Source organism: Triticum aestivum, chromosome 3B, assembly GCF_018294505.1.
Source record: "Triticum aestivum cultivar Chinese Spring chromosome 3B, IWGSC CS RefSeq v2.1, whole genome shotgun sequence".
In the NCBI taxonomy this organism is placed as follows: Eukaryota; Viridiplantae; Streptophyta; class Magnoliopsida; order Poales; family Poaceae; genus Triticum; species Triticum aestivum.
The window spans coordinates 28222669-28236117 of record NC_057801.1 but is presented as its reverse complement, the minus strand read 5'-3'; the positions used below and the strand labels follow the sequence as shown (position 1 = coordinate 28236117).

At 42.1% G+C, this 13449-nt stretch overlaps 2 protein-coding genes across 2 annotated transcripts; one reads left to right on the top strand and one right to left on the bottom strand.

The window, feature by feature from the left end:
- Positions 1-2715, bottom strand: LOC123064503 (cysteine-rich receptor-like protein kinase 10). Its single transcript, XM_044487974.1, has 6 exons — positions 1836-2715; positions 1577-1719; positions 1211-1421; positions 786-1026; positions 542-692; positions 1-449 (listed from the first exon to the last, which is right to left on the bottom strand). The coding sequence occupies exons 1-6, from the start codon at positions 2713-2715 to the stop codon at positions 147-149; spliced, it is 1929 nt and encodes a 642-aa protein (XP_044343909.1). The 3' UTR covers positions 1-146.
- Positions 2716-6775: 4060 nt separating this feature from the next.
- LOC123064501 (uncharacterized) lies at positions 6776-10753 on the top strand. Its single transcript, XM_044487973.1, has 3 exons — positions 6776-7247; positions 9254-9315; positions 10172-10753. The coding sequence occupies exons 1-3, from the start codon at positions 6853-6855 to the stop codon at positions 10282-10284; spliced, it is 570 nt and encodes a 189-aa protein (XP_044343908.1). The 5' UTR covers positions 6776-6852; the 3' UTR covers positions 10285-10753.
- Positions 10754-13449: the final 2696 nt, after the last annotated feature.

Sequence of the window (13449 nt, the reverse complement as noted above, 5' to 3'; positions counted from 1 at the left end):
TAGCTTCGAAGCCTTTCTCTTATACTTTTTGGGGCACATAAACGACACACTTGAGACACCACCAAAACTTACGCAGTATACACCATTTATGTTGGTGTGAATGTACTACAAGTGGATAGTACAAGACCATGACACAACAAAAAACACTACCTAGGACTTGTGATTGATATGCTCACATCATTGATACTATATGACTCAGGAGCATTGGATGTCTCTTCATTTCCTACTCTTACGTTGATATATGCTGGCTGCTTAGGGTCAGCCAAGATCATAGTCTCATTGCTTAGCATTGACACAATATCTCCCATGGTTGGTCGATCAACAGCATTCTCTTGTACGCACAACAATGCTATGTTAATGCACCTCATTATCTTTGTTGAGTGACTATCAGAAACCAATGATGCATCAACAAGGTCAATCCACTTTCCCTCTACCCATAATTGCCATGCCTGTTTGCAATTCCGTCACACGCATTAGGTTGTGTAGAAAATGAGAAGTAAGAGATAATTTTGCAAGCTTAAGTTTGTGCATATAATCTTACATATCCAAGCAGATTGATGAAACCTCCACACTGTTGGGTACCAGAATTCCGTTTCCCGCTTAGGATCTCAAGAATGACAACACCAAAGCTGAAGACATCGGATTTAATAGAGAAGTTTCCTTTCGAAGCATACTCAGGGGCCATGTAGCCACTAAAATGGTATATGATAAATGTCAAGATTACCTTATCTTGTTGAAATGTAACAAATGTAATTGAAATTGGAGTTTTTTTTAAAGAAACGTACTATGTGCCAACAACTCTTCTTGTAATGTCTCCTTCGGTGTCATTTGAGCTGAATATTTTTGCGAGCCCGAAATCTGAAATTTTTGGATTCATTTCACAGTCCAAGAGAATGTTGCTTGGTTTAAGATCTCGATGTATGACAAGCAATCGAGAGTGCTTATGTAAGTAGAGAAGTCCATTTGCTACCCCTTCAATTATTACTGCAAGGTTTGTCCAATCCAGCAAAGCTCTTTTATTCTCATCTACACATCAATTTGTTATTAGTATAACAGGGAAAAGGCACCCAGATAAATGAAAATAAATTGCCAAGGTCATGAAACTATACTCATAGGACTGCCAAAAACAAGCCACCAGTAATATTTAGTCATTCTGATGCATCATATCGACTGAGAGTAATTGAAGTAACTAAGAAATGCAAATGCATACCAAAGATGAAGAAATCCAAGCTTTTGTTTGGCAAGTATTCATAGACCAGTATTTTCTCCTCTTCTTGAGAGCAACATCCCAAGAGTCGAACCAAATTCATGTGTTGGAGTTTGGCTATGAGCTGGACTTCATTTTTAAACTCCATGAAACCCTGTCCTGAATGTGAAGCAAGTCTCTTAACCGCTATCTCCGACCCATCTGAAAGCTGGCCCTGCGAAAAAAATCTCTTCAAAAGTATGAATCATTGTAATTAATCCTTCTCAACCATTTACGAACTTATGAGCTAGGTTCATGTTTCATACTAGGGACCATATTAGGCTTCTACTAAACAGTTGACAATAAAAGTGGCCTATACTACTAATTTACCTTGTAGACAGCGCCGAAGCCACCTTGCCCAAGTTTGCTTTCTTCTGAAAAATTTCTTGTGGCCTCCAGTAGATGTTCAAACTCAAACAAAGAGAAATCCGAATTTTTCCCTTGCCACTCCAAACTGTGAGCACGTCTTGATCCTTGAGTAACATTATTGCCATCAAATATCATAGCAGTAACATAATCACCAATTTACCACTATTTGTGAAGATTATACTATGAAAGAACGAATCCACTAGAAAAATAGCATATGTACCTTTTCTTTGCCTTGTTAGCCGTCGACGGTAACAGATGAAGAAGAGAAGCGCTGCCGCCGTTAGAGGAACTAAAGCTACGGGGATCACCCACAGCATGCTCCTGCGTTTGGTCGGAGTCGGAGCCGGCCCCGGCGGCGACGACGGCAGGCTTAGCATGGGCCGGGCGCCGTACAAAGGAAACGCCTCGTACCTGAAAAAGCACCGCGTGACACCCATCCGCCCACCCATGCGCAGGGCCATGGTGGAGTTGACCATGCGGAGCAGGCGGCTCAGGCACGCCGAGCAGTCATCGGCGGACAGGTCCGGCGTGCACTGCACCTGGGAGTACACGTCCGGGTAGGTTGTCACTCTTTTCATGGCCATGACGCCGGTGGCGTACAGCTTGGGCGTCGCGGTGGCCGCCATCTGCGCGGTCTTCGCCAGCAGCTCGAAGGTGAGGTTGACGATGCGGGGGGCGTCGTCGGCGGTCACGTTCCTGATGTTCCAATCCTGGAAGGGCGGCGTGTTGTCGCCGTATCCTCCCGTGGCGTTCGAGGGTGCCGCTAGGATGTCGGCGGTTGCACCATAGACGACGATGCAGTCGCGGTAGCTGGAGCCCGCCTTGTCACACTGCGTCTGGTTTACGGTGGCGAACCAGTCGGCGATGCAGGCACCACAGGCTGAGCCGTCGAGGACGTCGCCGAGACAGAGCGCCAGCGCGTAGACCACGTCGGGGGCCTGGCCGATGGTGGCCGTGGAGAACTGTACCGGCGAAGAGGAGGCGTTCCGGGAGAGCGCGGCGCCGGCGGCCTTGACGTTGTCGCAGAAATCGGCGGCGGCCAGATACGGTGTTGGCGCGAGTAGGAGGAGCAGGAGGATGACGACGCCGGTGGTCGCCATTGGAAGCTAACAGCCGGCCCGAACACGACCAGCTAGCTACAAACCTACACGAGGTCCTTGTCTTGTTTTTCTTCCGCCAGATGATGATGAACAAATTAAAGTGCGTTATGCATCAGCAAATCACTATCGGATTCGGATCGGTCACTTGGAGAAAAGAAGAAGAGTGGGACCTTTTTTTCAGCTGATTTCGCACTGGTCAATACTGCATTATTTTGACACGATCGACGCATGCACCAATCAGATTCTAATTAGTTTCTTTCTTGAATCATTCACTTGGTCTTCATTTCTAGGAAAGAATTGTATTACTTTGACAAATTGTTCCATCTTGTGTGGATATATAAATCTGTTACTCACTACTACCTCCGTCCTCGTTTATAATTTTGACCTTAAATTTAACTAACAAAATATTAATACATGTCATAAAAAATAGTATGATTGAAAACTATGTTTAAATACGAATCTAACGATATAATTTTTATAACATGTATTAATATTTTATTAGTTAAATCTCTATTTAAAATTTGACACAAAATACAAAGGGGGCTTATAAACCACGATGGAGGTAGTGGCTGCTAGTTCTATTTCCACTTGCAAGAGAGAACGCTGGAAGTACGTACATTCCACCTGGACCATTCTTCAGTTAATGTCCCACCGCCACCGGTCATATCAGTTGCTTTCAGTTCTCACTAGGGAACATAAACCTTACTTTAATTAGTTTGAAATGATCAAGGCACTAATCATGCTGGATTTCGTGAATTGTAAGTTCCACTTGGTGGCCGGCTTGTTAGAATAGAATTTCTGTCTTTCCTTTCCAAGGCAAAACATGCACTTATTAGTTTGGTATCAGTTGTTCATTTTAACATTGGTGGCCTCCACAAATTCGCCGATAAGTCTTTTCAGAACTACTTCTGTTTGTGCATAATCTAGCATGCATGCATGTTGCCGCTACTTCAGCTTAATTATTTATATGGTGAAGCTAATTGAGACAACGTATTAGACCCACATTTTTATGGTTTTCAGTTGGTGAAATAATATAAAATTCTGCAAGCGATAGTCGGAATCGTGATTCTGAATTGGACCAAGCCTATGTGGTAAGATCGTTTATCTTATGATCATATCTATTACAATCGTAAAATCATGGATTTTATTGGCTAGAATTGTAGAAGATGTCCAAGCAATTCAGATCTAAAAGTCATAGAACCATACGATAGAATCATGATTTCGATGACCTTGATTGCAAGTGCCGAGGCGTTCTACCCCACTAAATATACATATAGATTGCTTACGTAGTGTACGTTCTGTAATCATTTTAGCTAGGAGTCTAAATGTCATTGTTCGGTGTCATTGTTAGTCACCATCAAAAGTACCAGCGACTAATAATTTCCAAGGTTTGCCCACTCATCAATTGTAGAGAAGCTATCTGACGTCCACCACCAACTAATTATGCGCTTGTTTCTAGCACCAGTGTAGGGGAGGCTTGATCAGGACAAGAAACAAGTCACCATCTTTTTTGGGATAAAGAAATCAGTCACCATCAGCCACGATTGACTTAGTATTGTTAGCGTACGTCGTATTCTTGAAATTCCCGTTGATCAAATAATTTGCTATGATCTATCCTTTTTGAAATGTGAAATGGCCTGCAACCTGAAGGTGACATGTAGCTGTTCTTGACATTGCGTTTTTTAACACACTGATATGACTTTGTTAATTAAGAGGAGAGCTTACATCAGAATCGAAATTAAAGAAACTATCACAAGTTTGGAAAGCAAAGAATGTTGGTGCATGAGGCCCGACGAGAAGTTTGCCCTTGCTAAGTCATAGCGATTGAGAAAATACTACAAGAAATATGTCAACTTATGACCTTCTATCAATGATCCTGAAAGAAATGGTAGTAATTCTACGACCATTTGAGACCAATTGGTCGCAAGCTGTTCGGAGGGCTCCAAACCTTAAACTATAACGACCATTTTTGCCAGAAAGATCGTAATTTCCTTACACTAAATGGTCATAAAGCAGACAGCACTGTCCGCTGCCTTATTTGTAGCTGATCACAACCAATATAGATGGTCATAGCCTTATAAATTGTGATGGATTGCTATGACTAGGCGCCACCTCATCAGTTTTGCTTATGTGCACTAGTAGAAAAAGCCCCATTCGTCCCGGTTCGTGGGGGCCATTTGTCCCGGTTCCCGAACCGGGACTAAATGGTCGGTACTAAAGCCCTACACCTTTAGTCCCGGTTAGCCCAGGAACCGGACAGATGGGGCTCCACGTGGCCGATGCCGCTTGCCCAGGGAGGGGGACCTTTCGTCCCGGTTGGTGCCACCAACCGGGACCAAAAGGCTTCCACGCTTCAGCAGTTCAGGGGCTGAGTTTTTTGTTTTTTTTAATGGAGGGGGGGGGGGGGGGGTTGGGGGTTTTGTAGGGTTAATTTAGGTGTTTCATACATTGTGTTAGCTAGATAATAGAGAGAAGTGTCCTCTCTTATCTCTGTGCTTGATCGACGCTACGTATAGAGAGGACACGACACGCTAGCTAGCTAATAAGCAAATGAAGAAAACTATTAAGTACAGAAGATCGTCATGAACATATACAGAGAGAAGTGATGGACCTCCCCTTCTCCGAAAGATTGGTCGAACAACAAGTTTTCGTATATCTTACCAACGCTACTGGTTACATATACATATACAATGTGTAAGATCTCTTACAATACCCTAACATATGAACTCAACTTACACATGCATGGTGGTATTCTCCGGCTTTATTGATGACATGGTCAAGAAAGAATCCAGCCAATTCCTCTTGAATTACTCGCATGCGATCTTGTGGCAGGAGTTCATCCCATATCTGCCACATCTAATTTCAAGAAGGGGGTCAATACATATATATGAATGAAACTGAACAGAAATGATGGTAATAAAATAACTTGTGACTATTTTTGTTTATGCACTTCATATTGTCTTTTAGAGTAGCCCCGCCTATTCTTGGCCGTCGCGTTGTAGATGAACTCACAGACGTAGTATCCACGGTAATAATTTCCGGCTTCCTGCGACAAGCACTTTACGAGAAATAGAGGTCAATCAAACTGATAATGAAGCATTATAAATGACATTGATGAAAGTAGCTAGAATCAACGGGAGATGCGCGAAACTAGTTAGCTAGTAGTACTTACTTTCGGGTATCTCCATCGCAGATCCCGCGGCAGTACCAAAACTTGTGCGGTGAATACTTTCCAAACCTTGCGGTGAATACTTTCCATGACACTGGTGGCGTACAGCTTGGGTGTCGCGGTGGCCGCCATCGCCGCGGTCTTCGCCAGCAGCTCGAAGGTGAGGTTGACGATGCGGGGGGCGTCGGCGGCGGTGACGTTCCTGATGTTCCAATCCTGGAAGGGCGGCATGTTGTCGCCCGATCCTCCCGTGGCGTTCGAGGGCGCCGCCAGGATGTTGGCGCGGCGCCGTAAACGATGATGCAGTCGCGGTAGCTGGAGCCCGCCGTGTCGCACTGCGTCTGGTTCACGGTGGTGAACCAGTCGGTGATGCAGGCGCCACAGGCGGAGCTGTCGAGGACGTCGCCGAGGCAGAGCGCGAGCGCGTACACCACGTCGGGGGCCTGGTCGATGGTGGTCGTGGCGAACTGTACTGGCGAGGAGGAGGCGTTCCGGGAGAACGCGGCACCGGCGGCCTTCACGCTGTGGCAGAAAGCGGCAGCGGCCAGATACGGTGTCGGCGCGAGTAGGAGGAGCAGCAGGACGACGCCGATGGTCGCCATGCATGCGAAGCTAACAGCCTACTGGAGCTTCTTGTCTTGTTTTTCTTCTGCCAGAAGCCAGATGATGATGCACAAATTAACGGAATCGATAACTCCCGAACGTATGATTTTTAGGAGTTGCGTCCGAAAGCGTCCAAAGCCATTCGATCAAATGAACGAATCTTGAAGCATATAGCCAGCCATGTCATACACAGCTGACTGTTCGGTATGGAGGGAGAACGGTCCGAACGACAACGCAGCCAACTCGCCCCACCCACAACACGCGGCCCACTCCCCCGACAACCATGGCGAAGCAGAAGGTGGAGAGGGAGTGGGCAGCCATGCTGCGGCGGAGCAGAGCGGGATAATGCGGAGCAGGAAGCCTCGATGGTGTGCGACGTCGGGAGGGAGGCGAGCGAGGCGAAGAGCACGGGGGAGACGAGGTCGTGGCGGTTCACTGCATCGTGGGCCACCGGGAGCACACAGGCAAGAGGTGAAGAAGATGAGGTCATGGCGGCCGGGGCGGCGAGAGTTGCAGAGCCGAGGAAGGGAGGTTGCGGGAGGCCCGCGAGGCAAAAAGAGGCGACCACGCGGAGGGGAAGGGGAGCAGCGGGCGGCCGGACGCGGAGGCGGAGCTCAACATGCCGCCGGGCTTCCGCTTCCACCCCACGAACGACGAGCTCATCATCCACTACCTCTGCAGGGAGGTGGCGGCCCAGCCGCAGCCGTGCCCATGATCGTCGAGGTCGCTCTGTACAAGTTCAACCCCTAGGATCTGCCTGGTGCGTCTTCTTCCTCTCCCCTGCTTCTCGCGACCATGTTTTCCTTCTCCTGCTTCGTCGCTCATTGCTTTTGTCTGATTCAATGTATGATGGCCGTTGGGTGCGTGCAGAACATGCAGAGCAGGCAGTGGTACTTTTCCTGTTTGAACTAGCTTGTTTTTTGTACCTGTTCAACTATCAAAATGCATGTAAAATTAATCCTGAATGTGAATTGTACGAATACTAGCCTTTTTGTTCTGTTTTATAGGTGTGGCAAAAATGCTGAACTGATGGAACTTGCTACTGAAACTGATCTGGAACAAAAATGCTAAACTGATCTGAAACAAAAAAAGTCAAATTCCTTTAGCATGGGTCCTACTACTGAAATTTGCCATATACCCATTTTGACAGTAGCATGGCAATTTTTATAAGTATGTATATCATGGCATTTTTAGCTCATTGCTAACCGAAGAAACTCTTTTATGCCATGGCAACAAGTTCTTTTTCCGCCATGGCAACAAGTAGAGTTCTTCTTTATTGCATAGTTTTTGAAGTATTATGGCAACTAAAAATCTATGTTTTGCACGGCAACTACACATGTTTTGCCATGGCAACTGAACTTATTTTTTGCCAACGACAACAACTGAATTTTCTATACAGCGGATTTTTCAAGTTTTGCCATGGCAAAGATGCAATGTTTGTTTAGCTTAGCAAATTTTGCAAAGTTCATGGCAATTTTCATCTTTATCCTTGTTCACGAGCAACGGCATTTTTTCCTCTATATGACAACATTTATGTGATTTGCTATGGGACTTTTTATCTAAAAACATGGCAAACTTGCCATGGCAACATAACATGTTTTTGGTATATGTATTAACGGGGCATGGCAAAAATACTTTTATTCCCAGCCAAAAGTGGGATTTTTCTATGTTTTTCTTGCCATGGCAACTTTACTTTTAATGACATGGAATTTTTTTTACTTTATTGTTTTACACGGAAAATTTATTGTATAAAGTAAGGCAATTTTATTTTAAATATGATGGAAAAATTACATTTCTAGAACATCATAAATTTTAATATGTAGCCATGGCAATTTTTAATTTATTTCCATGAAAAATTACTCCATTTTTGCCATGGCAAAATTTGATCATTTTTGCCAAGCTTAATTTTAATGACATGGCAAATTTTACTCTTTTTTTGCCATGGCAAATTTATTTCAAAGGGCATGGCAATTTTTAGTTAAATATGATGGCAAATTTACATTTTTCGGAAGATAGCAAATTTTACTGTGGCATGATAAACATACTTGTGTTTCCATGGAAATTTTTAATTTATTTTCCATGGCAACATTTAATCCTTTTTTGTCATGGCAAAATTTACTCCATTTTTGCCATGGCAAAAATACTTATATTCACATGACGATTTTCAGTTTAATTTTCCATCGCAAGTTTTTCTGCTTTTTACATTTGTGTACTGAAAGATGGCAAAGTTAAGAATTTTGATCCATTGACATGTCATTGCTCAGAATTATTTTATACATGCCCAATGGTAATTTCCGTACAAATCTTTTTTGTTATATCCTATATATCCATTTTTTGTGGCTATTTGTGTTTTCATTATATCATGGCAAATTTTTCAAACTGAATTCTAATGAAGTGTGTATGAACATCTTGGCAAATCATGTAAATTTCTGTAATATACCCTTTTTCATGATTATATGGTAGTTTTTTTCATGAGCATGGCAACTTTTTGTTTCTAGATGTTTTCTAGGGGTGGTTTTTCTTTGGTCCAGTGAATTCTTTAGGCATTTTTATTTGTATTTTCTCTATTTGTTGGTACAGAAGCAGTTTTGGGCCTAGAATATTGTAATTCTTTTAGTTTTTTAGTTCTTGAAGGCAATCATGTTTTTGCGCTGGTACCATTGGCTGGCCTGCTGGAGGGAGGGAGCAGGTCGTTCAGGAGGGAGGGAGATCCCTGATGGAACATATTGTTCGATCTGGCTCCTCTCACCGAACGTGTTTTTGCAGGTTTACCAGGAGGCCCAGCTCGGAAGACGCAGGCCTATCGAGCCCAGCTGGCTCCGAGCAAGGTATTTGTTCGATCCCAGCTGGCTGGGGTCCGAACAAAATCGTTCGGGATGACACCTCCCCATACCGAACGTTCGGCCGTTATTGACGTCCCAAATTAAAGTGCGTTATGCATCAGCAAATCACTATCGCATTCGGATCGGTCACTTGCAAAAAAGAAGAAGAGTGTGACCTTTTTTCAGCTGATTTCGCACTGGTCATTACTTTAACACGATCGATCGACGCACCAACCAGACTTTAATTAGTTTCTTTCTTGAATCATTCACTTGGTCTTCATTTCTAGGAAAAAATTATATTACTTTGACAAATTGTTCCGTCTTGTGTGGATAAATTAATCTGTTATAGTACTCACTAGCTGCTTATGTTTCCACTTGGAAAAAAGAACACTGGAAGTACGTACATTCCACCAGGATCATTCTTCAGTTGATTCCCCACCGCCACCGGTCATATCAGTTGCTTTCAGTTCTCACTATCGAAAAACACATATACATTTGTTTAATTAGTTTGAAACAATAAGGCACAAATCACGCTGAATTTCATGAATTGGAGGTTCCACTTGATCGCAAGCTTGCTAGAATGGATTTCTTATCTTTTCTTCCAAGACAAAACATGCACTTTTTTAGTTCAGTATAGTTCTTCATTTTAACATTTTGCTATCTGGCCTGCACAAAATTCGTCGATAAGTCTTTTTGGAACTACTTCTATTTCTGCATAACCTACCATGCATATTTTGCCACTACTTTTAGCTTAATTATTTATATGGAGAGGCTAATTGAGACGATTCTCGCAAAAAAATTGGGATAAAAGTATTAAGCCCTCATTTATATGGTTTTCATTTGACAAAATAATATGGAGCAGGAGGACGACGACGCCGATGGTCGCCATGGGAAGCTTACGGCCTACTGGAGGTTTGTCTTGTTTTTCTTCTGCCAGATGATGATGAACAAAGTGCATTATGCATCAGCAAATGATCACTATCGGATTCCGATCGCCCACTTGGAGAAAAGAAGAAGAGTGGGATCGACCTTTTTTCACTTGGAAAAAAGAACACTGAAAATACGTACATTCCACATGGACCATTCTTCAGTTAATTTCCCACCGCCACCGGTCATATCAGTTGCTTTCAGTTCTCACTAGTGAACCAACCTGTGTTTGAATGGTTAGAGGGACTATGGTATCCCCACCCCATCAGGGTTCAAATTCTGGTGCTCGCAGTGGGAGGAGATGTTCCCGTCGACGACGAGGTGCTGACCCAGTCTTTTGGAGGTGTTCATAGAGGTAGGGTGTGCGTGTATGCGTTCATAGAGATGAGTGTATGCACGTGTATGTGAGCGCTAGTGTCTGTACTGTGTTAAAAAAAGTTGCTTTCAGTTTTCACTAGCAAACATGTACCTTCCTTTCTTGCTGAGCATATGTACCTTAAATTAACAGTTTCGCTGACGTGGATGTGATGCTATAAGATGATATCTTTTCTTATTGAACATTAATTTAGGGAGTATCTAAAACTTATCTAGATGATATATAATTTTGTCTCATTCACTTTGAAAACAAGAATAGATACAACCCACGTACCTTACTTTAATTAGTGTGACCGATCAAGGCACCGATGACGCTGAATTTAGTGAATTGGAGGTTCCACTTGATGGCGGGCTTGCAGTAGAATATACTCCAAGCAAAACATGCACTTAGTTCGGTATAGTTCTCCATCTTAACCTTGCTAGGTGTGGCCTGCACAAATTTGTCGGTAAGTCTTTTTGGAACTACTTCTGTTTCTGCATAATCAAGCATGCATGTTGCCACTACTTAAGCTTAATTATTTATATGGAGAGGCATGTGAGACAAAGTATTGAGCCCACGTTTTTATGGTTTTCAGTTGACGAAGTAATGTAAGTTCTGCAAAAGGTAGTTGGAATTGTGATTCTGAATTGGACCGAGCCTATGTGGTAAGATTGTTTATCTTATGATCGTACCTATTACAATCATAAAATCATGGACTTTATTGGCTAGAACCATACGATAGAATCATGATTTCGATGACCTTGATTGCAAGTGCCGAGGCGTTCTACCCCACTAAATATACATATAGATTGCTTACGTAGTGTACGTTCTGTAATCATTTTAGCTAGGAGTCTAAATGTCATTGTTGGGTGTCATTCTCAGTCACCATCAAAAGTACCAGCGACTAATAATTTCCACGGAACACCTTGACTCGAGCACTCATCAATTGTAGAGAAACTATCTGACGTCACCGGCCACCACCAACTAATTATGCGCTTGTTTCTAGCACCAATTTAGGGAGGCTTGATCAGGACAAAAGACCAGTCACCATCATTTTTTGGATAAAGAAATCAGTCACCGTCAACCACGATTAACTTAGTATTGTTAGCGTACGTCGTATTCTTGAAACTCCTGTTCATGATGTCATTTGCTATGACCTGTCGTTTTTGAAATGTGAAATGGCCTGCAACCTGAAGGTGACAAGTAGCTGTTCTTGACATTGCATTTTTCAAGACAGATGATCTGACTTTGTTATTTAAGTGAATAGCTTACATCAGAATCGAGAAACGGTAACAAGTTTGAAAAATAAAGAATGTTGGTGCATCAGGCCCGACGAGAATTTTGCCCTTGCCAAGTCAGAGCGGATTGAGAAAACCGTGGATTTGAAAACAACACGGAAAAACGTACGAAATGTTTACTTGGTTTTAGGAAAGGGTTGCTTAGATTTAAAAAAGGTTGTTCAGTTGTATACATGATTTATTCCTCGTTTAAAATTTCAAAATCTTAATCTTCTATAGTGAATAGTAGACATGTTAGAAAATCATGAATTGTTTTATCACATCAGAACGTATTTCATCTTGAAAAGTTACAGATATGCATGTAATATATTTCCTATATACATGTGTACTTTTTCAGATTTTTTGAAACTTCAACATGATTTTTTATCTTTATTTTTCCAAAATCGGGCTTCATGAAGCCATTAGCAATTTCCGGTCATCACATGGGAGTCATCCTAACTATTTTCTTTTCATTTGGTTTTGTGATTTTAAAAAATTATAAAATATGTTATGAATATTAAAAATGTCCATAGATTTTCGAAAATACAATATATTGTTCGTGAATTTTTAAAACAAATCATGAGTTTTTTAAAATATGTTTATAGAATCAAGGAAAGTTCACAATTTCTGTAAAATATCATCAATTTAGATAAATGTGTAGATTTTTTAAGCTGATCATGAGTGTTAATGTTCATGAAATTTTGAGAAAACCGTGGATTTAAAGATCGGTGAGAAAAACATGTCAGATCAAAGGGACATTTTTTAGACAAATGTGATCAAAGGGAGTATATAGAGGAGTTCTAGACTTCAATTTATGGGCCTTCGAAGACGCTTAACCTCTTGTCCTGGCCTAGGAGCTGAATGCAGCATGATGCTTGTGCAGTACTGTGTCCTCCTATGGGCGCGACTATGTCTTGCTTATTACGAGACCTTAGCTCGCCTCACCTCAATGGCCCCCGTACGTAATAGTTAGTTTCTTCCTTACATTCGTTTCTTTTCTCACAATTATTTATATTTGTGAAATGATTTTTAGTTAAATTAAAATATTTGCATTTGAAAAATGTTCATGGAGTGTAAACATTTTGTTCACGCATTTTTGTAAAATGGGTGTACCATTCAAAAATATCTTCACACATTTAAAAATGTGTTCATGTCATTTAAAAAAAATTGTAAAAATTATAAGTAAAATTCATGTAGTTTGTCATCATTCAAAAATTTGTTCATGGCATTATAAAATGTTGGTGAGTTAAAAATATGTGCCCTTTTTTTATTCAGTTGTTTACCACATTCAACGCAATTTCGGTAGCTCATTGTTTGCTGCTACCTCTTGAGCATGCGTCGGTTTTTCCCTTGAAGTGGAAAGGTGATGCAGCAAAGTAGCGTAAGTATTTCCCTCGGTTTTTGAGAACCGAGGTATCAATCAAGTAGGAGGCTTCACGCAAGTCCCTCGTACTTACACAAACAAACAAGAACCTCACAACCAACGCGATAAAGGGGTTGTCAATCCCTTCACGACCACTTGCGAAAGTGAGATCTGATAGAGATAATATGATAAGATAAATTTTTTTTGGTATTTTTATG